Here is a 27213-nt window from a genome sequence, read left to right on the forward strand (position 1 = left end):
TATAGTTAAGTAGGAGTTCAAAAAATCAAATTTTGATTATAACTCAAACCCAATATAGGAAGTAAAAACTAATGAATTAAACAGCATTTCCAACAATATTAGTTGGTCTCTCTGGATATAGATTAATTTACAATGCATTGTTGTGTTGGGAATGAAAAGGAAAACTCAATGAAATTGTTGAGAATGTTACTGGGGAGGTTCTTGAGCAATGAGAAGTTTATTTTGAGTTTGTGAAAAATGACAGTGGTTTTAAGCTGTGGTTGGTGAGTTGGGTGGAGGGCCACTAAGACAATTTCTCCTGTTGCTGAGATTGATTGTTTGTATTCATTTTGTAGTGAAATTGATTGGTTTAAGGTTTTAGGTTGTGATAGGAGAAAATGAGATTGAAGAATCTCAGGATCAAGTCTTACACTTTGTTTGTTTCATTCTTCTGTGCTAACTGCAAACCTTCTGTCTACTCTCTATTCATCTTCTCACTTCTATTCTCTTGTTGCTTGTAAATGTAGCCCATAAACCATAATACAGTCATCTGTGTTACAAATTCATTCTCAACTTTACTCTTTATTTTCATTGATAAATAAACAAAACTTTAAATGTCGCGTCGCGATGGATTCTAACCCGAGATCTTACGCCTCGGACATTAACAACACTATTACTAAGTTAACATACGCACACTGATACAGTACACTCAGCAGCAGCTCCTTGCGTGCACGATGATGACTGAGATCAACACAAGGAATGACAATCTTGAGGATCGTCCGACAAGTTTCCCTCGCCATCGATCCTAGCCTCCGATACGACCAACGTCGTATCACACACTTAACCTTTGTTTCTTTTATCTCACTCGAGTTGTATCAATTCCCAGTCCAGGGAATACTATTCATACTATACTTGAAAAAAAGCTTTCTGTTATTGTCAACAATTTAAGACAAGATCATACTATACTTGAAACTTGAAAGCACAAGGAAAACAGAATTGAATAATTTTTGGTAATAAAACAACTAGTACTATGAAAGTATTAGGGCATTAAATATTAAACTTTACTGTTCCATTAGTACTAACAGCATTGATTAATGTACCGTGTTTGAACCCCTCCATAGTGTGGGAGTTTCACCACTGTGGTGGCTCCTTGTGTGCTGGTTACCAGTGTAAGTTCCTCCCACCTAATGGGCCGCTGAGGTACCGTGTTTGAACCCCTCCATAGCGATGTCGGGCCGGGTTATGGGGGCGCCTGGGGTGAGCGAATCACCTTTTGTCCCTAAGCATTGATTAATGTACTGTACTTATTTTATGAAATTGTACTCTGAAAAAGTCCCACGGGTAATTTAACTCTTTCTCCTATTCATTTTATTTGTTGTTTTAATAATTACTTATTCAAGCCATATATTCTACTAATGACAGACAGATACGTGTATGTTTTTATTATACTTTAAATAAAAATTATAGTAGTAAATTAGTAACAAAAGTCTCATTTGGAGTCTTGGATAACTTCTTTTAATATGTAGTTTGGACAAGTCATTATAAATAAACAATTAAATTAATCGCGTGGAAGAAGCATTTAATTGGATGGTTGAAATTATATTTGGACATCCAAAACGGCAGACAAAGAGCCATTTTCAAACATTTGCAACAAATTATATCCAGTTAAATTGAGTTAGATTTATATTGCCCAAATATTTCCTTATTTAGTATTTTTTTGATTAGTTCATAAAATATAAGGAAAAAATGCACCAATCAACAATTAAAAGCACAAACCATAGAAAAGTAGTACTAGAAAAGATGAAAACTCAATTTTATTTTTTCTTAATAAATGATGAAAAGTCCCAGAGCTACAGCATCCATACCCGGATGCAGGCCAAACAAAACGGGTTTGGGTCGGATCGGGGCGTTATCCTAATCAGTCAAAAAGCTGACTGGTCAAAAAGCTTAAAACCGCCGGATCTATCAGATGGATTAAACCTACTACCAAACCCTCTTCTCCTCCATTTCTCTTTCTACGGCCGATCGCCGCCGCTCTCCGCCGCCGTCTCCACCTCTACTTCCGCTCTGCCGCTGCTAGAAGCTCTACTTTCTGCTCAATTCTCCGCCTGATCCACATCGCCGTTCACTGACTTCTACATTTCAACAAGGAGCTGATCCTGCTCGCCTGAATCCAGCATTAGATCCAATCGCCGTCGCATCTCGCGCTTCAGCTGAGCTGATACTTAATTGCCGCTGCCTCCGTCATTCCAACAACTAATTGGTGAATTATGGAGCTGCGTGGAGGGTTGGATGGTGGAATTGGTGATTGAGCTGGTTTGGGGATTGAGGTCATATGGTGTTTGTGTTGTGTACGTTGATAGATAGTATGGGGTCACTCTGCAGTAGACATCGGCGCAGTGCAGCTGATCCTGTGGAGAATGAGCAGGTTAATCCGAGCTTCGAGAATTTTTCATGTTTTTTTAATTAGAATGCGATTTGGAGTTTTATTGTTGTTTGTATTTTCAGACTGCAGAAATTGAGAGGCGAATTGAGCAAGAAACAAAGGCTGAGAAGCATATTCAGAAGCTTCTATTACTTGGTATTTATTCAGGGAAAACTCTTTTTTTCCGTTTCTTCTGTTACTTATTTAACATTTACTGAATTTTTTTAAAGGTGCTGGAGATTCTGGAAAGTCTACCATTTTCAAGCAGGTATGATGATCCTTTCTATATCAAGGTCAGAGTTAATGCATAATGTATGTATTATGTATAGATCAATCAGAAAGATAATCATCCGAATGCATTGCAGATAAAACTTCTGTTTCAGAGCGGGTTTGATGAGGCTGAGCTGAAAGGCTACACTCCAGCCATCCATGCCAATGTTTATCACACAATAAAAGTATGAATATTTGAACGGGTGTGTTGGTTGTTACCCTTTGGTTCATAATACAGTTGATTTCTAGGATGTAAATTTTTGGAATTACGTGGTGTATGTGTTGAAGTTGTATGAGGATGTGTTGCTTAGATTTGCATTGTTTCATGCAGATATTGTATGAAGGATCAAAGGAATTATCTCAAAGCTCGGAAGACTCTTTAAAGTTCATTGTATCCGATGAAAATAAGGTTTGCTTTGTTTGTTTCATGACAAAGTCTTGATTTATCCTTGATTTTTGAGAGCACATAATTCAGAAATCAGTGTGCATATGAAGATTGAACAACTCAAAGATGCCTGTTGTTGTGAATTTTCTTTCAGGAAATTGGTGAGAAATTTTCAGAAATCGGTGGTAGGTTGAATTATCCATGTCTAACGAAGGAGATCGCACATGAAATTGAAACTCTATGGAGAGATAATGCTATACAGGTTGGTTGTGCTTTGTACAAATGAGTTTAAGTAGTCTTCAACAGTTCAACTAAATTTTCCTTCTAGGATTCATTGAATCCTTTTAGACTTACCTTACCTATTCAAGTGTTTGACCCTCATTGGCAGGAAACATATGTTCGTGGCAATGAACTTCAACTTCCAGATTGTGCTCATTTTTTTATGGAAAATTTACAAAGATTGTCTGATGTGGAATATGTTCCTACTAAGGTATGTGAGAACATTAGTGCTGGCATACTTACTCTTACCTTCTCTCCTTTATATAAATATGTGATTAGGTTATCTCATATACTGGAAATCATCTGATACGAGAAAGACCCTTATCAAGTGAAAAAGATAAAGAAAGTCGCAGAGAAACCGTGCTCTGTCGACAATCGAAAATTCTAAACGGAAAAACTAAATAAACATAAAAGACAATAATTATGATTTCATTGATTGAATAATGAGAATAACAATAGTCCTATTTATAATACTCCTATGGATAACCTAACTTGGTGAATAAGATAATAAAGATACGGAAAAGATATGGTAATATCATAATAGAGATATGGGAGATATTTCTGAAGATATAATCGTATCAACTCCCCCACGGTTAAAATTCACCTTGTCCTCAAGGTGGAAACCAATAAGCAACGAAGAGCATCGCGTATCCCCTCCTGGATCAAATGCAAAAGATTGATCCTTATCATTTTCGAGAATAATGCATGAAGAAGAGTGAGGAAACGTTTCCCCGTGACTTGCCATAATGCTCCCATCTTTTTCGGCTGATTGTGGATCTCCCAAGGCAAGTTCATCATTATCATTAAACTCGCGAATATTGCTCAAATTTGAATTAGAATCCGCTCCTTCGCGTGAAGCAACAATCCTTCCCTTATTTTCCGCTGCATGCAATCTGTGGTAGTCAAACCTTCCTTCTTCATTTTGAATTTGCAAATATGACGTTTTGGAGCAGTCAAGGTTTCCAAAATTTTCGGCATTCATCTCACCTCCCCCTTCATCCAAGATTGCGACCAGATTCTTGCTAAGGAGGGCCTTAGCTTTGTGATTAGCCAAAGAAACCATAGACTGCGCCGCCATAGGATCCGTAACAATGGACGGAGACGCATTCGCCGGAGCTGAAAACTGGTCAGACTTGGACAGAATCTGATTTCTATCGCCCATGAAATGACCCTTCTTCTCATCTGTTACGCGTTGCTCCTCCAAATCTTTCTGAAAGTCTGACGCCGCATCCAATGACTTGATGGAAACATCGGTGATGTTATTGGGAACATCTTGAATGTCTTTGGGAACATCCGCACTCAATACCATCGTGAAAGTGTTATCAATGTTCTCCTCAATTATATTTTCATCATCAGTGTTCTCCTCAAACCAAGCGGTCAAACGGGCGAGCAGGGCGGCTTGGTCCAATCTATACACGCGTAACTTCTCGTTGTAATCGTTTACGGCGGCTAGTTGGGCAGGGGAGAACGATCGAGCCATGCGGTCAGGATTATTGGGGAGATCACGTTGCTGCTCCGAATCAGTAAACTTTCTGGCCTGTAGAGGCAGATGTGTGGAGCCGGATTGTGGCGGGACAGCGGCAGGGAGCGGCGCTGTGAGGTGACTCAGTGATTGGTCGAATTGCAGTGGCTGTCCGGCCAAATGGTAACTCGGCTGCCATGGATGATATCCTTCGTGATGAGTCTGACGTTGTCCATAAAAAACTGAACAATGAGACGGAGTGCATGGGGGCTGGTACTCCGGCTGACCTTGGTGATACCCGGCGTCAGGATTTCGTTGGTGGACGATTTGGTCCATATCGATGGAAATTTGCTGTCCGAAGGGTGTGATAAAGGTCTGCGTTTGCGGCTGATACGCGTGAGGCTGACGGGCAGCGGGCGTGCTCTGGTAGTAGGGATGGTATGGCTGCCACCAATCCACGGAGTCGGGCGGGTCTGGGTCTAGCTGCGGAGGGTACCTGTCCAGCTGGTCGAAGGAGGCACGGTCCTGCTGCCATGAGCGAGCAGCGACGTATTGGTTATGAGTGGGAGGCTGTTGGGCAGCGTAGAATTGATACGGCTGCTGCCAATCTGTGCAAACTAGCTGTCCGGACAGATAATCGGCATAGTTGCGTGACATTATGACGTAATTAGAGGATGAGAACCGAATGAAAGCACCAGATGATACGAGAAAGACCCTTATCAAGTGAAAAAGATAAAGAAAGTCGCAGAGAAACCGTGCTCTGTCGACAATCGAAAATTCTAAACGGAAAAACTAAATAAACATAAAAGACAATAATTATGATTTCATTGATTGAATAATGAGAATAACAATAGTCCTATTTATAATACTCCTATGGATAACCTAACTTGGTGAATAAGATAATAAAGATACGGAAAAGATATGGTAATATCATAATAGAGATATGGGAGATATTTCTGAAGATATAATCGTATCATCATCTCACCATTCTTTTTGCCTGTTGTGCTTTTTTTTCCTAGTGAATATTATGTACCTTATTCTTAACAATCTTTCCTATTTCCACACTTGTTTAAAATTATGTTTTTATATGCATATTGTGATGTAGGAAGATGTTCTTCATGCCAGGGTTCGGACAACTGGGGTTGTAGAAATCCAGTTCAGGTGATTACTGCTATTATTTTCTCCCTGTACAGAAACTAAGTCTTGTATTTTTGTTTGTTTATTCCTGATTTATTAATCACCAACCTCATGATTTGTCTGCATTTTATTATTGAGATTGGTTATGCCCCTAAGCACCGGCTACTGCATAAGTAACACCTCATATTTATCCTGGTTGAAGCGCACTTTCTATTGTATCACGTTCCTGAGCTACTAGTAAGTGAGAGCCATGACAACTGACACATTTCTTTTGAAGCAGACATTTGACACAATTTGGTTGGGAAGCTTTAATTTAGAGGCACATTCTAATCTTATTGACTGAGGCAAGGCATTTTTCTAGAAATACCCTTGTTAGAAATTCTGAAGAAAATTTTGTATATCTCAAATAGTTATATAATGAAATAGAAAGAGAAAAAGATCAGATCGATTTGTCCCTCACTTCTGTGGTATTTTGTTAGAGATGTTGCAGCCTCCATCTTGGTTGTGTATGCCTCATTTGTCAACAATCTTTGGCTGTCAGTAATTGATACCTTCTGCTTCCTGCTATGTGTATAACTGTATCAACATGTTGAAAGATCAAGTTGTGATTTTAAATCATAGTTAGGTAAAGGCTCTAACAATTGAGATTTTTGCAGCCCTGTTGGAGAAAACAAGAAAAGTGGGGAAGTATATCGTCTCTTTGATGTGGGAGGCCAGAAAAATGAAAGAAGAAAATGGATTCATTTATTTGAGGGCGTTTCAGCTGTGATATTCTGTGCTGCGATAAGCGAGTATGACTATATTAATCTCTCGTTTACCAAAAAAAACATGAAATCAACATAACTGCTTCCTATAAATTCAATTTCTTACATTTTATCTTTGAATTTCCAAGATTAGACAATAGATATAGCATGAGAGTATGTTAACTCTATTGTTGTACAGGTATGATCAAACTCTCTTTGAGGATGATAACAAAAACCGAATGATGGAGACAAAAGAACTCTTTGAGTGGATTCTGAAGCAACCATGCTTCGAGGTTGTATCTGATTTTACCATACTTTCTGTTATAGTCATATCCGAGATGATCACTTACTAATATTTGCCACTCCCATGCAGAAAACTTCGTTCCTGTTATTTCTCAATAAATTTGATTTATTTGAAAAGAAGGTCCTCAAAGTAAGTATGCAAGACTCTAATGTCTTACTCGTAGGATGATTTCCATGATATTTGGATCATAATGTTCTTCTACGCAGGTCCCGTTGAATGTATGTGAGTGGTTCAAGGATTACCAGCCAGTTTCTACCGGGAAACAAGAAATTGAGCATGCATACGAGTAAGCATTCTCACACCATCTTCGGAATTGTGAAAAAATGGCCAAGTAGGGTTGTTTTACCATACAAAGCTAAACTGTAAAGCCATAATGAAAACTTGTTCTGTGTCATTTCCCCTATTCTTTTGATTTCTCATTTAATAACAACTGGCTTATCATCTAATGCTACTACATTTTCTCTTAGTAAAAGATCAAGATGACAACCAGTTAATCAAGACATTTTAATTTGCTTCTACCTGTGTCATTTGGTTCTTTGCTCTTTTATTTTCTCCCTGATTTTCCCTAATAATGTTATTCTTACTCAGGTTTGTGAAGAAAAAATTTGAGGAGTTGTATTTTCAAAGCACGTCTCCTGATCGTGTTGATCGGGTCTTCAAGATCTATAGAACAACTGCCTTAGATCAGAAGCTAGTGAAGAAAACTTTCAAGCTGGTTGACGAGACTTTGAGAAGGCGAAATCTATTCGAAGCAGGACTCTTGTGATGCGCGCAAAACTTCACAAAACCGAAGAATCAACGCCTTAAGGAGTTTCAGATGCTTCTTTTATCCCCAGGTCACACAATTCGAATCTTTCGAATGTGGTTATATTACCTGTAATGTAGCACCCAGAAAAAAAAATTCAGCTATTTATTAATTTCCTTGTTTAAAGACCCTCCAATTTTTATTTTATTTGATTTTATTTTTTCCCTACAACGATTGACAAAGAAAGCACTATTTCAACTATATGTTTGTTATTCATCATATGTAAATGAGGTGATCTCTGGCTGTAAATCACATTCATTTTGCACCTTATGCTATATATATATATATAGGGTTTTAATCTATGCAAAACTATATTTAAATACAGAAACGCAGAACAATATCATGTGTAGGGCATGTTTAGGTCATTGTTAGTTTATGTTTAGGTCACACTAACAAAGCATGACCTCAAATGATCTTAACATGACATTAAACTCAAATATTATAATATGACCTAAAACTGCTTAATTATGACCTTTCGTGTTTTTGGTTAATTATTGATCATTAGATCATCTAATCTTAGGGCCAAGATTTGGGCTGCATTTATGGATTTAGATGTATTCTTGTTTGATCATCTCTATATATTTCTTTGATATTTTTGTACACCAAGTACATGATGCAACCCGAACATAAGCAACATGTGATGATGTCTAAATTAGGTAAACGTTAAGGACCCGTTCAGTTTTGACATATTTCATTTTGCATGAAATATAACTCGAGCAGAATTTGGGCAGATTTGGGGTGGGTGCTGAAATGAATTGCATCCGATTTGGGCCTCATGTGTGATGGTAAATGACGAAAAACCCCTCAATATATTTTACTTAATTCTCTTTAATACCCATCGAACTCTACTTGGTGGGGTAAATGAAATTTATGGCGGTTCTTTTTGCCACTTAGATTTTCAAACAAAATACAAAACAAATGCATAAGGATGAACATGCACAAACAACGGTGCATGAAAACAAAAAAAAAACGACATACGTGTAAAGTTAACTAGAAGAGCCTCACATGCCCGCATCAGGTTGTGGTTGGGTCGCCATTGACAGTAGGAGGTCGAGAGGGTTGTGCCGTCGTGTACAGAGAAGATGAGTGGAGATTGGTGTGGATTTAGTTACGGTAAACGCAACCATTTTATAGATGGAAGTGGCATATCTAGTTCATGGGTTTGTGAGTTGGTTTGTTGGCAAACTGAAGATGGTGGATAGATGTCACCATTGTAGTTACTGTGTGATGTATTGTAGAGGAGAGGGTTAGGGCAGAGGTAATCCATCGTGAGGGATAAATGAATGCACCTATGGTGATTGCGTTAAATTCCACTTGATGCTCCTATTATAACTTCACTCACAAATACTGAACAAATGCGTCAATGGATACTGGATTTGACCGTTTTCTTAAAACAAGAAAAACATTACATGAAAAAGAAATCAACACCTATTGTTGTTGGTGACGAGTTTGTACCTTGTAGTATGGTCTTAACTCTTAATTAATTAGTCTGGGTTTATCAACATTGTTAGGAATATTCTTAATGGACGGCAAGTAAGTTGGATGATTTTGACATACACATAATTCATGAGTATCACATTTGAGAGGGCTGGCAAAAGTGTCCAAACTGTTGGTTGGGTGGCCATCCGCATCGTGCGGTCAGTCGAAGTCATTAATTAGGGGTTAATTTATTAATCTGGAATTAGACTATTAATCACAATTAGCTATTTTGATCAGGTCAAATTTGACCTAAACATTAGAATGAGTAGCCAGACAAAAAACTCAGCTATTGCATATCCTCCGACTCCGACCGCATCCGTGACCCATTCATAAAAGCATATTATGAATCAAAAAAGTTATTACATTGAAAATTCTTATTGATACGAATAAAAGTTATGATTATTAGAAATGAGCCACTCACCTCCACACTTATATAGATTAGATGGGATCTTCACCAAGTCGATGTGGGATAGAATTTAGAGAATTTAACACGCCCCCTCTTGTGTGGAGGGTTATCCACACTTATATAGATTAGATGGCTCCACACTTATATAGATTAGATAATGGGATCTTCACCAAGTCGATGTGGGATAGAATTTAGAGAATTTAACATTGATTATGTTAGAAATGATTCTTCTTATACTATAAAACAAAATATGTTTTAAAAGAATTGGTTCAAGATCCCGTTCGATCTGACTACCTGCATAATTGCATTGGGAGCCTATCCATAGGAGTGCAACTCAGAGCCGCAAGCAACTAGATGATAGAGGTCCATAGAATTCAATCCTAAAACCAATTAGTGGTAAAAAGGTCCATGATATTTATACAGTGGTTTCAAATCTCTTTTTACACTAATGTATGAAATTGTTATATTCCATTCGTTTCATAAAAATAGACACTTTTAAAATGACACAAATTTCAATATACCATTGATAAAGTTTGAGAAATAAAAAAAATGTGATTAGAGTATTTTCATAAAATAATTTTATGGGACGGACTGAATTGGAAATACTTGATTAAATAAGTTAATACACATTTCCAATCACTATAAATGAGAAGTTTCTAGTGGAGAATAGACACCCTAAGAATTTCGATAACATGAATGGACACCCTAAGAATTTCTATAACATTTCTAGCCGATATATGTAAATGAGAAGTTTGATTTTGCACAATATAAAATACTGCAGTAATAAATAGACCTAAGAAAAGTTGATACAATCTGATTTGGATCGAAATATGATTACATATTAAATATGTACTCCCTTACCATATATAAAGTGATTAATTGCTTTTTGACATATGTTTGGAGAAAATGATATTCCCTTCGTCCTACAATAAGAGTCATGTTTTGTCAGTTTGATCCGTCATAATAAAAGTTCTATTTCACATTTACCATAAATGATAAGTAGACCTCACATTACACCAACTTATTTCACTCACATTTTATTACTATAAAACTAATTTATATAAGTGAGACTCATATTCAACTCACTTTTTTACATTTTTAAAATCTATGTCATAATTCAAGACAAATGGAGTAATAAATAGTTAAAGTGAAGAAAAAATAAAAGAAGTAAGAGAATAATATATATACCGACTCTTTTATATTATTCTCTTTGTTACTTGAGGTTGAGGATGAATTAGAAAGTGACATGGAATAAATGTGGACGAAAAATTGGGCCAAAAAACACAGAGAGAGCCCACAAAAGTACACACCGAAACCGACCTGATATACCCTTGTTGGATTTTCATATTTCCCTTCTCTTTTTTTTTGCCTTCGCCACCGTCCATAATCAAAACTAATTAATACAGTTAAAAAGGAGTCAAATCCATAAAAAAAAATCGAATTTAGGGCGATTTTACAAATAAACGGATTATTAAATATTCAATTGTAACACATCTATGATACTAGTAATATATTTTCTTCTAAAGAATAAATAAAAAGATTCCAATTATACATTTTTTTTATAAAATCAATTTTTCCGTAAAAGGTTATTCAAAGGAAAAAGAACATTGAATCTCGACTGCCTTCGTCTCTGTTTCTTGGCGAAATCACACAAGGCATATTCTTTACGTTTCCAACAGCCGTGATCGATTTATCGAGCTCATTTACATCGGAAGTTATATCAAAAGGGTTCTTGATCTTCCCTTTTACCTTACTTTTATACCCTTTTCAGGTTTATAATATTCCTCTTTTCTTTTCTTTTTGTTCCTTTTCAATCGATATGTTCAATGCAGTTTTGGTATTTGGTTATGATGAATTCTTCAATTTGTTTGTTGTTCTTCTTTATTCTTGTTTGTGATTCTGATTGAATTTCGTGGGGGCTTGATGAATTAGACCATGTCTGTATTTGAAGAATTTCATGCCATATATTGGACTTTTCTTGCTCAAGTTTTATTGCCTTGTGTTTTTCATATCACAATCCACCTTATTCATGTCATTATAATCTCTGAAATTCTTGAAGATTACTCTTTTCCCTCTTTAAATTTTACCTGTTTTGGGAAAAATGCACTCCTACTATGTGTTGTTCATTGACCTTTATTGATGTGACTTGCCATTGTCTTCATACATTGGCCTTTCTCTTGCAATTGAGATTTGAAATTATATGGATTGCTGATTCTTTTTTTGCTGTTAGTTTTAGGTCCTGTGGTAGTTACAAGAACTCGCAGTTGGTAACCGATACATTTGTAGCTCGATAATGGGAAATAATTGGATGTTTTTCGTCGAACCATATGGGAATGCAGGTGGGATTTTCCCCATTGATCCCATTCTGCCTCACAATTTGGGGGCTCATTGGATCTCCCACATTGCGTCGCTGGTTGACAACTCGAGGCATCTTTTGGTGCCCGGGAGCATGCCGCTCCAAGAGGCTTTCAGCTGTATGTCGAAGTTTGCTGGTGCTCTAGTGATATGGTGTGCCCGTGGATCCAATGTCAACATCAGAAGAAAGTTGCCTGGTGATCGTCATCTTGGCTATCTCTCCACCGCTTCAACGCAAGTGAGGCACATCTCCTCCACGAGACGTGATCTGACAGGGGTGTTTAATAAGATATCAAGCTTCGCTTTAAAGCAACTGTCTAAAGAGGCTCAATGGCTACAAACTTTTCCCATGTTATCGCTGGCGGCTGCATTGGTGCCGCCATTGACTAATGTGTAAGCTCAACCTAAAGACTTAAAGTGTTTCAGATGCTTTTTTCGATGTCGGGAAAATCTTAAAGGTCCCTGCTTTTTGTAGCTCGACGAATATGCTTGCAATGCCATTGGAGTCCGGTTCTATGGAAGCAAAGAGAATCACTGAGCAGAAACATTGTGCGACTGAAAATCGAGGATGTGGACCTTGTAGTGATCTTTATTTGCAGAGACTGGCTTGGGCTAAGACGACTGAGGCCATAACTGGCGTGGAGTTTCCAACCATGTTGGACAATAGTACATCGGGGGAGAGCAATTCCGGTTTTACTCCTGAGGTAGATTTTTACTTGAACTCAGAAATTTGTGAATGCTCTAAAGTATGAAATTGTTCGTAACTTTTTCTCGGGGTTATTTTCAAACTATCAGATCCTTGTAGGAACTGGATCTAGAACTATGACCGTTATAAGAATAAAATCTCTCAAAGTCTATGCATTTGGCTTTTGTAAGTTCTTGGCCAAATGATCACTCTCTTGAAATGTATCAAAATTTACTTTATAAGCATTCCCGTTGATTTATCTCTCTTTGCTTCTTCAATAGATGTTCATCCATTTGACGTTTGTGAGAAATTGGGTCCAAAGTATGCTTGCATTCCGGAGCATGAGTTGAACAAGTGCCAAGATTTTTATCGGGATCTTCTAAGGTTCGTTGGAATCATGAGCTCCGTTTTTGTGATATTATTTTAATATTTTTGTTGTTTAGACAATCAACTTGTAGTCCTTGGTATGTCACCGTAGCATTTTGATCAAAAGTCAAAACCAATATATTTCATTACTAATGTGTGTGATGGATATGATGCAGGTCGGATATCAACATGACGGTTAGGCTTGTGGTTAACTACAACGGGATCAAAATCAATACCGTGAAAGAGTAAGTTATCCGCTGTTGTGACACTTGAAACGTAACAACCCGCACAAAACTAAAATGTTTCTGATTTATTTCAACATTTCTCTTGTAGTGTTTTTGAAAAGTCTCTCCGAGCCCGATTAGCTAAGGTAAATGTCTATTCTAGTAGTGCTAGTTCACGATGCTACTTTTCTTATACCTGAGAATTGTTTTGTCATCATAGATGAATCCAGAAGCTGATTTTAGCTGCCTACAAGAATTTGGTTCCATATTCACGCAGGATATTCCACTACGCATCGTATGTGCATTTGCATCCATTATTTCTCTTTCCTTCTTTTCTAAGCAACAAATGCTGAAGAAAAGGTAACATTTGCAGGGCACAACGATCAATTTCCGGAGAACAGCTGACGGTCATCTCGTTACTGAAGGTGAGCCAATAACACCGGCCACTAGTGAAATTGCTCAATAGGGCTTGTAATTTGTTCGAAATTGCTCCTGATCATTTGTTTTTTCACCATGCGAGATGTAATGTATAGAGATTGACAAGGTGATGTTTTGTTTTTCAGTTGAAGGGAATAACATTGGAGCAGTCCAGAGCAAAGATCTTTGCAGTAAGTGTGCTCGTTATTCTGATGAACGATGCCATTCAACCCGTTGCTTAGCACGACCCAACTATGATAAAAAAAAATGAGGAAGTTTAACTTTTGCTTTTATGGTGTATGTAACCAGGGGCCTTTTTTGACATGTATATCGGTGAAATCCCTATTTGTGAGCAAACCAAAGAAGAAATCGGGAAAAATGTAGCGAGTATCATCAGGACATGCTGAGCTAGTTGGAGCTATCCCTTATACCGGCTCCTATACACACGGGAGCTCATATCTTGTCGTAGTTGTGGTAGAAGTATACGAGCTAGACATGCTATAGAATATAGCGCGAACCCTTCATATTATATGGGTTTTTTAGGGGGGGAAAGGATTGAAAATTTAGCCTTAGTTTGATGATTCTTTGTAGCAAGAGCAGAGCAAGGGATTTGCAGTTCCTGCTAAATTCAAATGTAGATTTAATTTCTGGCTGTTTCTTGATTGGAGAAAAATGAATGTTTATGGTTACTTGTATACATAGAAAAGAAAAAATTTGCTACTGTATTTTTAAAGTAAGTGTTACACTTTTGATGGAAGGAGTTGATGAGAATGTAAATACCTCATGTTACTATACTATTCCTAAAAATTAAAATTTAATAAAAGCACATTAAAATTTTATCATCAAACCCAATAAATTGTACTACATGCTACATTATGTATTACTAGCAGTATGTGTACCTACTTAGGCATATTCATGTCACATTTATTATTCCATCACTCACTTTCCTCATCATATGAGAAAAGAGTTGCATTTTCATTAATACATTAACACAGTGTGTTGGCCCTACTAGAACCAATGATGAAATACTATTCAAATAGATTACCTTGTGTGTAGTGTACACACTTAAATCACAATTTATTTACACGTCTCAAATATGTGTGGTTATACAAGAAATACAATTTCTTCAAAGCACACCACACTCAAGATATATATTACTATTATATTATTTTGGATTATGTGTCTGTTACAGATTACAATAAACCCTTGCTTATAAAACAAACCCTCCCTCTAAATAAATAAATAAAGTGAAATACGAAATAAGTACTATATATCACAACTTTTTTTGCAATCAATAAATTGTGTATATCGTTTTCATTTTTGGTCTCCTTCTCCATCACATATGATGATCCATTTAAAATATTTATATTAAACCTTTCTTACAACATTATACAAATCAAAATTATAAACTTTGGTGGTAGGAGGAAGTAGAAATTTACTAGTGACAATATCACAATAATTTTAATTAATAAATCAAATATTGAGGAGAATTAATGCAATAGATTTTTGTTTAGGTGAGGCCGTACAGATGGTGACGCATTAGGCATGTGAGTTAATTAGTTTAGATTATCTATTGACAATTCCCAACTGTAAAAATGAAACGTGGTCGTATCATATCATGACAGTTTAGAATTTTATTTAATGATCGTTTTCAAAGCTCTGGATATGTGGGCCTACGACTTGGATCTTGGCCCATGTCTAATTTCCTAGGTGGGCCCATAAACAATTAATACCGACTTTGTTATTATTATAGTATATTCACATAAATTAGTTATTACGTATATTCTATGCGCAGCCAAAATTTACAAACTATGGTGTTTTAAAAAAAATCTATCTGAATAAAAATACTAATAAGGATTTGGGACTCCAGTTTTGTGAAAATATAGTTTAAGACAAGTTTTAAAAGAAACCATTAATTTATTTCTATGTCGTTTATAAAATTGACACACAAAATTATATGATTATATGCATACAATAATTCAATAGTAAAACTTGCATAAAGTTGGTCTGATAAACTTAGAGGTAGTTGTTGGGAACAATGTTTGAATTTATAAATTAAGCATACGAAGATCTTATCTAGAATGGTTGGACAAGTAAATCAATTGTACCCCCAAATTTTAATTAAAAATGAGATAATGTCATGTGCATTGTTAGCTTTAAGTCAACTAATTTGATTTACCTTGCCCTTGATGAAAAAGAAAATCTTGCCTTGTAGATTGTGCGAAAGATAAATAAGGCAAATTTATCTTATAGTACTACTAGTACTATTATTTATCCTAGAGCAAGTAAGACCCCATTTAGATGATTAAACTATGTCCTTTTATGACCTAGATTATATATTTATCCTTCCATTGATCACAAAATATAAATAAGATAACAATATTTATGTGCTGCATTGGATAATTGTACCTGAATGTACAGTTGGAAGTCATTCATTGTTGGTTTTACAATAATTGTATCTTGTCTACTACTACATATTTTCAAGATAAATATACTTACTTTTTATAATTTATTAGATGATTAATAATAATTTTTCATCCACTGATGATTCGGACCCTAACTTATTAGTTGGAGTAGTTGGAGTAAGTGTCTTACCAACTTAGCTGCACTTCATTATTAATATATTCTCTAGCTTAGATTAAGATATTTTCAATGTTATTTCATTGTTAATGTACTCTCTAGCTTAAATTAAGGTATTTTCAATGTTATTTATAAAGTGAATAGAGAGAACTAAAGTAGAATAAAATAAAAATAACGATATTTTTACCTTTAAATACATACGTTCCAGAAAAAGAAATGAGTAATGTTAAATGACATAAATAGGGTATGTTCATGTCACATGAAATCTAATGTAAAAGTCTAATACTATTTATTTAGGTTAATTGCAGGTAAATCAATTCTGATTTGTGAAGTTTTGATTATTTTAATTTTTTCCGTAAATGAAGTTTCCCAGTAATATTGAACCGAGGTAGCGCAGACATGTGCCAATTTTGATAATGTAGAAGACTTAATGACACTAAAATGATGTCATTTTATTTTACTCCATTAAACAAAATGATGAAAGTATTTTCACTTCCATCTCTTTTAGTGGTGATTGGTACAGGTGAATAAAAGAGTTGTCTAGTTTTAATGAAACAACGTCTATTATATTTATATCATCTGACGTTTTGTCAACTCATGCCTTTCTTCCGCCATCTAAACTCACAATTGATAGAAAATTCTTAGTGGAGTAGTAAAAAGATAAAGCTTCATAGGTTGTCATTTAAATTTCAAATAATAATTCTCTCAAATTTCAGAATTTAAATTAGTAGTACTAGTTAAGATATGCATATAAATATTAAAATAATAATAATATAGTACACTCGAATAACAAGACACCAAATTTTTCAACCAAATCCTTGATAATTTGGGAGATGAGCATTAAATTGAAATTAATGGGTGCAGATATTTTTATGCGTCATCATCATCATTTTTGTGATTAGTCAATTTGTTTTGGTTACATAATTTGTCTCCCTTCATTAAACAGCTCATATGTTGGCCAACACCTCGGAATTTCAACATAGGTAGGACTTGCACAAACCTCAACCAAGAGATCAAATGTAACAACATCTGCAATAGCGGACATCGCCCCCGATGTCCGCTATTGCATCAAAAACGGCAGACGCGGACGTCGGCGACGGACGAGAGGTCGTCCGTCAGTTTCAGCGGACGTCCCAATTTTTGATTTTTTTTAAACTCTTTATATACGATTCGTTGCACATCATTTCATTCACACCACTTGTATTGATGAGTTTCTCTTCTTTCTCTCTACGTTTCTATCGGTAGATTCAAAATGGATAGTGGTGGTGGTGGTGGTAGTGGTAGTGGTGCGGGTGGCAGTGGTAGTGGTGCGGGTGCTGCTAACACAAGGCGGCAAATTAATGAACGGTTGCGGGCTTATACGTCCGCCGAGATAAATCATCGGGTACAAGAGCACCTGCAGCCGGTGGTACCTCGCCCCATCCATCATTGAGTTGTAGTACCCCGGGACCATATCGCTGGACATCGCCGGTTGTTTGAGGACTACTTTGCGGAGAAGCCGCAGTTTGGGGAGAACTTTTTCCGGCGGTGTTTTAGGATGCACCCCGCTATTTATGAGTATCGTGAACGCTTTAGAGGGTCGGTACATGTATTTTAGGTTCAGGGAGGATGCGAGTGGTAGACTCGGTCACACGCCTATACAGAAATGCACTGCCGCAATCAGACAGCTGGCATACGGAGGCACGACTGACATGTTCGACGAGTACCTCCACATCGGCGAGACGACTGCCCGCGAGTGTCTGAAGTATTTTTGTCAGGGCGTTATTGAGATATACGGGGAAATGTATCTTCGAAAGCCTATCCCCGAAAACTGCCAGGCTCTGATGGATATGCACGGGAATCAGCACGGGTTTTCGGGAATGTTAGGCAACATAAATTGTATGCATTGGGAGTGGAAGAACTGCCCCGCTGCTTGGAAAGGGTTGTAAACTACCGGCTTCAAAAGCAAGAATCCAACGATGATCCTCGAAGTCATAGCTGAATACCGGCTATGGATTTGGCATGCGTATTTTGGAGTAGCCGGGTCGAACAACGACATCAACGTCCTAAATTGGTCCGGCCGTCAGTTTCGTCGCCAACGGCAACCAGAACGATATGGGCTACTATTTGGCGGATGGGATATACCCTAGTTGGCCCGTCTTTGTGAAGACGATCAGATGTCCAATAGATGAAAAGAAGGTCTACTTTGCGGGTCGACAGGACGCAGTTCGCAAGGATGTGGAGCGGGCCTTTGGTGTGTTACTGGCTCGATGGACGGTAGTGAAGTGTCCAACGGCTGTGGTATCCGTAGTGCATCGCTGATGTCATGTACGCATGTATTATCATGCACAATATGATTGTCGAAAATGAAGGTCCAGCGCTGAATGATTGGACCAATGATGATGTTGATGTTGTCGGTCCAAGCCAAGGCGTGGTCACTGCCAATGTGTACGAATGGGGATTCCTCATGGGAACACCGACCGAGTTCGTGCATTTGCCGACATGCGCCAACAAGAAGTCCATATTCGACTCCAGAATGATATAATTGAAGTGTTGTGGGCGCGGAGGGGTGCACGTTGAACAACGTATTTAATTATGTAATTTTTTTATTTAATTATGTATGTTTTTTTAAAATAAAATGTTCGTGTGGAAATTTTAATTCCGTAAAATTGCGAATTTTGATTATTGGGATGTCCGTCGGGATGTCCTTGGGATGTCCGCTATTGTGCAGTGGGATATCCTTATGACGTGGCAGTGCTGTGGAATGTCCTTATGACATGGCAGGAGGTGTTTTGGGATGTCCGTCGTTATGTCCGTACCTATTATGGATGCTCAAATAAATTTATAAACAGAATTAGTACATATTTGCTCAAAGAATTTAAAAAACGACCATATCCATATAAAGGTAACAAATAGTATATAAAAATATGTGAGTACTTTGAACAAGAAATTACTTAAAAGAAAGTCACCATATTCATACTTGTTCTTATTTTCTTCTTTTGCCATATCTTATATTCATACTAGTCATAATAAATAATGAGGAAAAACATAGTATAGGGAGTATTTAAAATGATAGTGTTGGATTTGTTTATCTACACTCGTAATAAGAGTATAATTTTCTAATTATTTTAGAGGATAAATGTCTAAAGTAACTTTTGACATGAACAATTTTAAACAAAGTTTATTAATATTTTTTTTATTTTCTTTTCTTCTTCAACCGACAGTGATATGTGTCCTTTCTATTTTAGAAAATAATTTTCTTTGGATTGTCATACATAATCATATTATTTCCAAAACTCCAAACCATAACTAATTTAATTATGCATTTTCACTTTATTGGTATACAAAATAAAAGTAAATCGCCGATATCACATAAATTTAGTTTGCACAATATTAGTGATGGAATTCATCAAATATGTTTCTTTTTCAAACAAATTACTAAAAACATATTTTTCGGAATATGAATAAATAAATCATACCCCGCTCATTTATTAATATACATGCCGAAAAATATGTCGAGACAAAGAGCATCCACAACCGTGCTCTTGCCAACGAGAACGGTTGTGGGTCCGGCCCCACTTTTTCTGTCTACTATTAGGCAAGAGCACAACACCCACAACTGTGCTCTTCCGCAAGGACGAGTACAAGGATCCCACCATTCTATTATTCAATTTAAATAAAAACATTTCCATAATATTAAAATTCATTAAAAAAATCAAAATACAAATAAAATAAAAATTACATAATTAAAATCCTAAAAAATAAAAATTACATAATTAAAATCCTAAAAAATAAAAATTACATTATTAAAATTCTAAAAATTAAAAATTACATACTTAAACTCCTACAAATTAAAAATTACATAATTAAAGGCTAAAAATTAAAAATTACATAATTAAAGACTAAAAATACCCCGTTGAAGAATATTCATCCGGCGCCACTACCCCCAATTGTTTTTGGAGACCCAATATCATAACCTCATGCGATCGAAGTTGCGCGGGGGTCATAGTTGACCTATCGGCCATATTGAGTTGGGCCAAAATCGCCCACAACGAGTTGGTGGGGGTGGAGGTGGCGCATAGGGAACGGGAACGAGAGCGGGTTCGGGAGCATCGCCGGATGGAGTCGCGGCGCGACGACGGTTGGCCGCCGCCTTCTTCCTTCCTTGCGGTCGGCGTTGGGAACCGCTCGGGCCGACGTCGAGGCTACCCAAGTTAGCTCCGGCAAGTTGGCTAGCCACGTCTTCGGAGCAGGCGTCGGATAGGGATACCGACCTTGACCGTTTGGAGGAGCCGCTAGATGAGGTTGTTACGCCTCCCCTATACTTCGGATGCGACCGCGTCTCCTGCCAAATGTTGATGTACTTGAACGGCTTGTAGTTCATGGATTGGTAGGTCGACAAGGCGGAACTGATGATGTCGACCTCGCTCCGGCCGCTCCCCGCCGACCGCCCTTCCTGGAGGTAATACCCGTGGAACTTTTGGATTTCTTCGTTGGCTCTGTATATGGCGTTGCGCACCATACTCTCGTTGAGCTCGATTGTTCCCGCCGGCCGGTTTTCATTGTACCGGCGACAGATGCTCCACCAATAATGATCGCCGGATTGGTTCGTGCCAACCTCCGGATCTTCGGAGATTGACAAGAACGCCTTGAACAATTGCTTCATCTCCGCCGGAGTGTACGGTGTGCGGACACCGCGAGTAGGAGGAGTCAGAGTTTGGGTTGTCCACCCGTATTGCCCTTCGGGGGCATCTTGGTAGTCGATCGGGTAAGGCCGGTAGCCACCCGGAACTCCCGAACTTTGGGTTTGAGGAGGGGCTGAATATTCCGTTTCTGGACTAGGAAACAGTTGTGAACCGAACCAATCGGGGTTCCAACCGTGGGAGCCCGGGGGGTGATCGTCGTGGACGGACATTGTTATGTTGTAGGAGTGGAAGAAAGATTGAGAATGGAGATGAGAGAATGTAGATGAGAATGGAAATGAGAGAATGTAGATGAGAATGGTGTAGTGTGGTGTGAATTTTTTGGTGTGAAAGTGGGGGTATTTATAGATGAAAATCTGTATTTTTGGGGGGGAAAATGAAAAAAATTAAAAGTGTGTAGAAAATGGATATATTTTTTTTGGGAAGTGGGAAAATATTTTTTTATTTTTAATCGGTTTTTTTAATTAAAAACCGATTTTTTTAAAAAATATATCAAAATTGCCAACGGCTGGGCCGTTGGCCAATCTGCGCCTGCCACGTCACCTGCTCGCTAGCACGGACGTGCTCGATGCATCGAGCAGCGCCGTGCCAGCGGCGCAAGCGCAGCGGTGGACAACGTCTCAGTGCCGCTGGCACGGACGGACGGACGGGCGTCGTTCTGCTCACCGTTGTGCATGCTCTAAAGTGGGATGGAGGGAATATACTTATTACTTTATTAGTATGTTTTTAATTAGTATTGAGTATATAATCACAGATATAAATTGTGTATCCGGTATGAGCCAATGCAAATTCATAACCTATAGGGCATTTTATTGGAGATTATGACAGATTATAATATGATTCCATTGAATTGATTCATTATAGATTAACATAATAATAGAACTAAGATTTTTAAATTAAATTTTTAATTGATATAACAATCAATAACTTTAAAATTACATTAAGATTTGCTTTACAAGTTACAAATCATGAACGAAGTAATAGTTACTAGTATTATACAACAATAATAAATAGTAATATATAACCGCAAATATGATTACTATAATATTTATAATTACATATAATTGTTCTTATAATTAATATAATTCATAATTTTAAAATTACATTAAAAATTTCTCAATTAAATAAATTATTATTATTATTATCATCATCATCATCATCATCTTAGTAACATAATTATAATAACACTAATAGTAAATAATTATGATTCATATTTTTTGAGTTAAATTAAAATTTTATCAATCAATTACTATTAATTTATAATTTAATATTAATATTATTGTTATAAATTAATTAAATTTAATTATAATGGTATTATTATTATTATGTTAATTACAAACATAATTATAACAACACCAATAGTAATTAATTATGATTCATAATTTTAGAGTTATATTAAAAATTCTTGATTAATTATTAATTATTAATTTAATATTAATATTATTCTTATATAAAATAATCAAAACATATTAAATATCTAAATAGAAAAAATATCTTAGAAAGTTAGGAAGTCAAAATTGTGGATTACTTTATTATACTCACAAATTTGATACTTTCCTAATTAAAAAATAATTAAATATTGAAATTTAAAAATTGGGAATCCGATTATTTTACCAGAAATAACTATTAAAAAACACTTATCCATAGAGTAAGAGTGATGTTAATGGAACGTGGTTTAGTTTGGTGAGTAATCCAATCCAATTTCTTGGCAAAAATAAAAAACGAATCTGAACAAGAAAGTTGACCATATACAAACAATATTCCCACGATATTAAGAGCATCCACTACGCGTCCCGCGCGCCGCTCGCGTCCCGTCCCGGAGGGACGGTTCCGCCGCGGGACGCGTTGCAACGTTCGTCCCGTCCCGTAGCCCGTATCCGCGAGACAAGGGACGTGTCGGCCCGTCACGCGCCCGGGCGACGTGGCGCGCCCCTGATGCATGCGTGACGCCCACTCGCTGGCCAGCGAGTGGACGTCGTCACGGATGACACAATAATTCATTTTTAAAAAAAAAATTCGAATTTTAATTAAAAGAATTTTTTTTTTCAAACGGTAATGTTACCGTTAAATTTTTATTTTCTTTTTTTATTTTTTTATTTATTTACTCTATAAATAATCCTATTTCATCCTCATTTCACACACAAACACACATCTATTCCTCTCAAATCCTCTCTATAACCACTCCAATTTCATCTTAAATCAACTCAAACAAATAGATCCTTTTGAGCAAATGCGTCAACTTATGGAACAATCACTTGAAGAAGATCGACGCCGAGAGGCGGAGGAAGCCGCGCCGCCTCCACGACGCTCCCAGACATACATCCATCGCAACCGGAAGGAAGCCGCCGCAAGGTTAGTACGCGACTACTTCTGCGATAACCCGATTTGGGGAGAAACCTACTTCCGTCGCCGTTTCCGCATGAGTAAACCGCTATTTCTCCACATCGCGAATACTTTGGCGGCCCGGGAAGAGTTCTTACGAGAAGGGTTCGGCGCGGTCGGGCGTCCCAGTCACACGACGCTGCAGAAATGTACTGCAGCAATCCGTCAGCTTGCGACTGGATAAACGGCCGACATGTTCGACGAATACCTCCACATCGGAGACACCACTGGGCGCATGTGCTTGCTCAAATTCTGCAAAGGCGTCCGGGCAGCCTTTACCGACGAATTTCTCCGGAGGGCAAGCACGACCGATTGTCAGTTCCTCCTCGACCTGCACGAACAAGTGCACGGATTCCCCGGGATGCTTGGCAGTGTCGATTGCATGCAATGGAAGAATTGCCTGGTGGCTTGGAGGAGGTCCTACACGAGCGGCCACAAAGGCACCCACCCAACCGTTGTACTCGAGGCCGTTGCCGACTACCGGCTTTGGATCTGGCACGCGTACTTCGGGGTCCATGGCTCGAACAATGACATAAACGTGCTCCACCAGTCCGACCTCTTTACCGAAGTTTTGGATGGTAAAGCGTCGGCCATCAACTTCGTCGCCAACAACCGGCTGTATAAAATGGGGTACTATCTCGCCGACGGCATCTACCAAAAGTGGCCGACCTTCGTGAAGACGTGCAACAGGCCTGCGAACCCAAAGCAGGCTCTTTTTGCGCAGAAGCAGGAGGCTGCTCGCAAGGATGTGGAGAGGGCATTCGGGGTTCTCCAAGCGCGCTTCAACATCATCAAAGCCCCGGCTCGTTCGTGGTTCATGGAGAGCATGGTCTACATCATGTATACGTGCATAATCTTGCACAACATGATTGTCCAAGACGAAGGACCCGAGGCGAGAAATTGGTTCGACCCCGAATCCCCCGGAAGCTCAACCGCAAGTAGTCCGCCGCGAAGTGGAGCGCATCCGTCAATACAAGAACGGTTGTCTATTCGGGCAAGGACACGGGACTCTAGCGCCCACGCCCAACTCCAAGAGGATCTAATTGTGTACATTTGAGAAAACTTTGGCGGAGAAAATTAAATTATGTCATTTTTGTTTTTTTAGGATTTTAATTATGTCCATTTTCTATTTTTTTGAATTTTAATGTTGTTTTAATTTTAATAAAGTGTGTTTGTTTTAATTGAATTGGGTTGGAAAAAAAATAAAAAATGAAATTGAATGAATAGTAATTTAAGGGACGGAGCGTTGCAGTGGAGCCCTCAAATAGTAATTTAAAGTATAAAGGGCTGGAGGAATAAAGTATAGTGGAGCCCTCAAATAGTAATTTAAAGGACGGTGGGGGACAGCGCAGTGAATGCTCTAATAATGCAAAACCATGAGCCATCTAAAGACAGCTATGAGCCATCTAAAGACAGCTACTTTTTATCCAAACATTATTGCAAATTTAGTACTGCTCCATATTTAAACAAACATTGTTACCAAAATTAAACCATTTTTCAATTCTTTTATTTATATTTTCTATCTTCTCTTAAATACTCCAGTGGATGAGGATTTGAGGATAAGACCTAACCACCACCCCCACCAATTTTATCTCATCATTTATTATTCTATATCAATCCAATAAAGAATATTCAACACACAGATCCATATTATAAATAAGTAAACAAAAACATTTTGTTTATGTAGTGATCCATATACTTTGCCAAAGGGGATTTTTTTTTTCTCACACAGTATATTCTTCTTCAATTCTGCTTAGATCACATCTCTGATGGAGAAGATATGATTCCGGGCTCCAATTTTAGCAACCACCCTCTTCCCAAAACGTGATCTTTTTCATCATCATCCCTTTTTCTTGAATTTTTTATTTGGGGTTTTGATGAAAATATGCCTACCAGAGCGATGAGCAAAGTTGGTGTTGAAGATGAGATTTTTGGTGGAGATCAGAGGTTATTTGTGGGGAAAAAGGTTATGTTTGAGGATGTTAGAGAAAAAGAAGGTGTGGAATTTGGGGTGTTGAAGAATAGTAGTTGGTCAGATGAATCATCATCCTCTATAGGGAAAAACAGTGATCTTTCTGAGAATTCTTTGGAGAGAAGTGGTGATGGTGAAGAGGTGCAGAGCTCTTATAAGGGGCCCTTGGATGCCATGGAAGCTTTGGAGGAAGTTTTGCCAATAAGGTTGCTTTTTGGGTTTTTCGTTTAAAGATGTGACTTTTTTTTATCATAGTTGATTTTGTGAATTCTTGTTGGTATTGATTGTGTAGACTAGTATTTGATCAATTCTTGTAAGATTAATGCAGGAATTTTAAATGTCACAGTGGTTTTTCTTGGATTTTGTGATTCTTGTTGGATTTGAATGTGTAGACTGGTCTTTGATCAGTTCTTGTAAGATTGATGCAGGATTTTGTGATTCTTGTCTGGACTAGTTTTGATCAATTCTTGTAAGATTAGTGCTGAAGGAGGATTTTTGGGTTTTTAATTTGAAGATGTGATTTTTTTTATCGTACTTTCTTAAATTTGATGAATTGTTGTTGGTATTGATTGTGTAGAGACTAGTTTTTGATCAATTAATTCTTGTGAGATTAGTGCAGGAGGGGGGCTTTTGGGTTTTTAATTTAAAGATGTGATTTTTTTTATCATACTTCTTGAATTTGATGAATTATTGTTGGTATTGATTGTGTAGAGACTAGTTTTTGATCAATTCTTGTAAGATTATTGCAGGAGGGGGATTTCGAGGTTCTACAACGGGAAATCGAAGTCGTTTGCGAGCCTCGGAGATGCATCCTCCATCAAAGAGGTCGCGAAACCGGAGAACGCCTACACGAGAAAACGGAGAAACCTACTCGCCACCAACTTCCCCTCGCCACTGAGGGGCAATGGTGGCGCCATATCAAAGAGGGTCATGACCTCCGCCACGGCCAGAACCTCGCTGGCTCTGGCCGTAGCCATGAGCAACTCAAAGAGCGAATTCAGCTCTTCGAGCAGCTCATCGTCCCCAAGGAAGAAGGACCTGTCGACATGGAGATCCTTCTCCTTGTCCGATTTGCAGCATTGAACTCTAACGGAATGACTGTGAAGCCGTCCGGATAGATTTGTCCGGCCGGACGGGGCTAACTTGGAAGGATGCTTAGTTTTGTGTAGAAAAACTAATGTTCAACCATCCACGGATCTAAATTTTTGTACAAATGTTTATCATTAGCCATGTGAGTGAGTTAATGAATTAGTTTCAATCATCTATTGACAATTCCCAACTGTAGAAATCAAAACGCGGTCGTATCAAATCTTGCCAATTCAGAATTTTATTTAATGATCGTTTTCGGAGCTCGGGATATGTGGGCCTACGACTTGGATCTTGGCCCAAATCTAACTTCATAGGTGGGCCTATAAACAATTACTCAGACTAAGTTACTCTATTGAGATAAACTGGGAATAATATTGCCTACACAAAATTTAAAAAGTGTGTTTTCAAATTTGAATGATAAATGATGAAATTTTAATTTTTAAATTTTTTCCTTGAAAATGTTTTAGGGTGAAATCAAAGTTGAGGTGGCACAGAACTGTGTTTAATTTAATGATTACGTGAATCAAATATGCTATTTCCAGTCAAAACTTTTGGACTTGGATATTAAAAAATTGTGTTGAATAATAGGAGAGATGAATAAAGTAGAAAAGATAAAGAAAGAGTCAAATAGGTGATAGAATAAAGTAAAAATAATTGGATGTTTTGTTTTTGTCAAAAAGAAATAACTCAACTTAGTTGACACATCTAAAATGGTATATGACTCAACTTAGTTAGGTCGGAGGGAGTAGTTACTATTATTTCCTCATTGAATTCGTGCATTTCAGAG

At 37.5% G+C, this 27213-nt stretch overlaps 3 protein-coding genes across 5 annotated transcripts; all 3 read left to right on the plus strand.

Annotated features, from left to right (window-relative positions):
* Nucleotides 1-1954: 1954 nt before the first annotated feature.
* LOC121783002 (guanine nucleotide-binding protein alpha-1 subunit) lies at nucleotides 1955-8091 on the plus strand. Its single transcript, XM_042181032.1, has 13 exons — nucleotides 1955-2407; nucleotides 2488-2560; nucleotides 2635-2672; nucleotides 2770-2859; nucleotides 3006-3083; nucleotides 3214-3321; nucleotides 3448-3549; nucleotides 5906-5961; nucleotides 6594-6728; nucleotides 6880-6973; nucleotides 7054-7113; nucleotides 7191-7270; nucleotides 7573-8091. Exons 1-13 carry the CDS (start codon nucleotides 2315-2317, stop codon nucleotides 7748-7750), a joined length of 1185 nt encoding a protein of 394 aa, XP_042036966.1. The 5' UTR covers nucleotides 1955-2314; the 3' UTR covers nucleotides 7751-8091.
* A 3162-nt stretch (nucleotides 8092-11253) lies between these two features.
* On the plus strand, nucleotides 11254-14481 carry LOC121782926 (fatty-acid-binding protein 2-like). 3 transcript variants are annotated; one of them, XM_042180933.1, is made up of 11 exons: nucleotides 11254-11445; nucleotides 11905-12422; nucleotides 12505-12733; nucleotides 12825-12900; nucleotides 12996-13098; nucleotides 13257-13325; nucleotides 13414-13450; nucleotides 13525-13599; nucleotides 13678-13729; nucleotides 13868-13912; nucleotides 14031-14481. In XM_042180933.1, the coding sequence occupies exons 2-11, from the start codon at nucleotides 11968-11970 to the stop codon at nucleotides 14126-14128; spliced, it is 1239 nt and encodes a 412-aa protein (XP_042036867.1). In that variant the 5' UTR covers nucleotides 11254-11445; nucleotides 11905-11967; the 3' UTR covers nucleotides 14129-14481. The 3 variants fall into 3 exon arrangements, with proteins under 3 accessions (XP_042036867.1, XP_042036868.1, XP_042036869.1); XM_042180934.1 differs by having other exon boundaries at nucleotides 11911-12422; XM_042180935.1 differs by having other exon boundaries at nucleotides 11255-11445; nucleotides 12014-12422.
* A 10443-nt stretch (nucleotides 14482-24924) lies between these two features.
* LOC121782979 lies at nucleotides 24925-26611 on the plus strand. The gene is made up of 2 exons (XM_042180993.1): nucleotides 24925-25543; nucleotides 26087-26611. Exons 1-2 carry the CDS (start codon nucleotides 25251-25253, stop codon nucleotides 26418-26420), a joined length of 627 nt encoding a protein of 208 aa, XP_042036927.1. The 5' UTR covers nucleotides 24925-25250; the 3' UTR covers nucleotides 26421-26611.
* The last annotated feature ends 602 nt before the right edge of the window (nucleotides 26612-27213 follow it).

The sequence above is a fragment of the Salvia splendens genome, chromosome 20, assembly GCF_004379255.2.
Source record: "Salvia splendens isolate huo1 chromosome 20, SspV2, whole genome shotgun sequence".
Classification (NCBI taxonomy): Eukaryota; Viridiplantae; Streptophyta; class Magnoliopsida; order Lamiales; family Lamiaceae; genus Salvia; species Salvia splendens.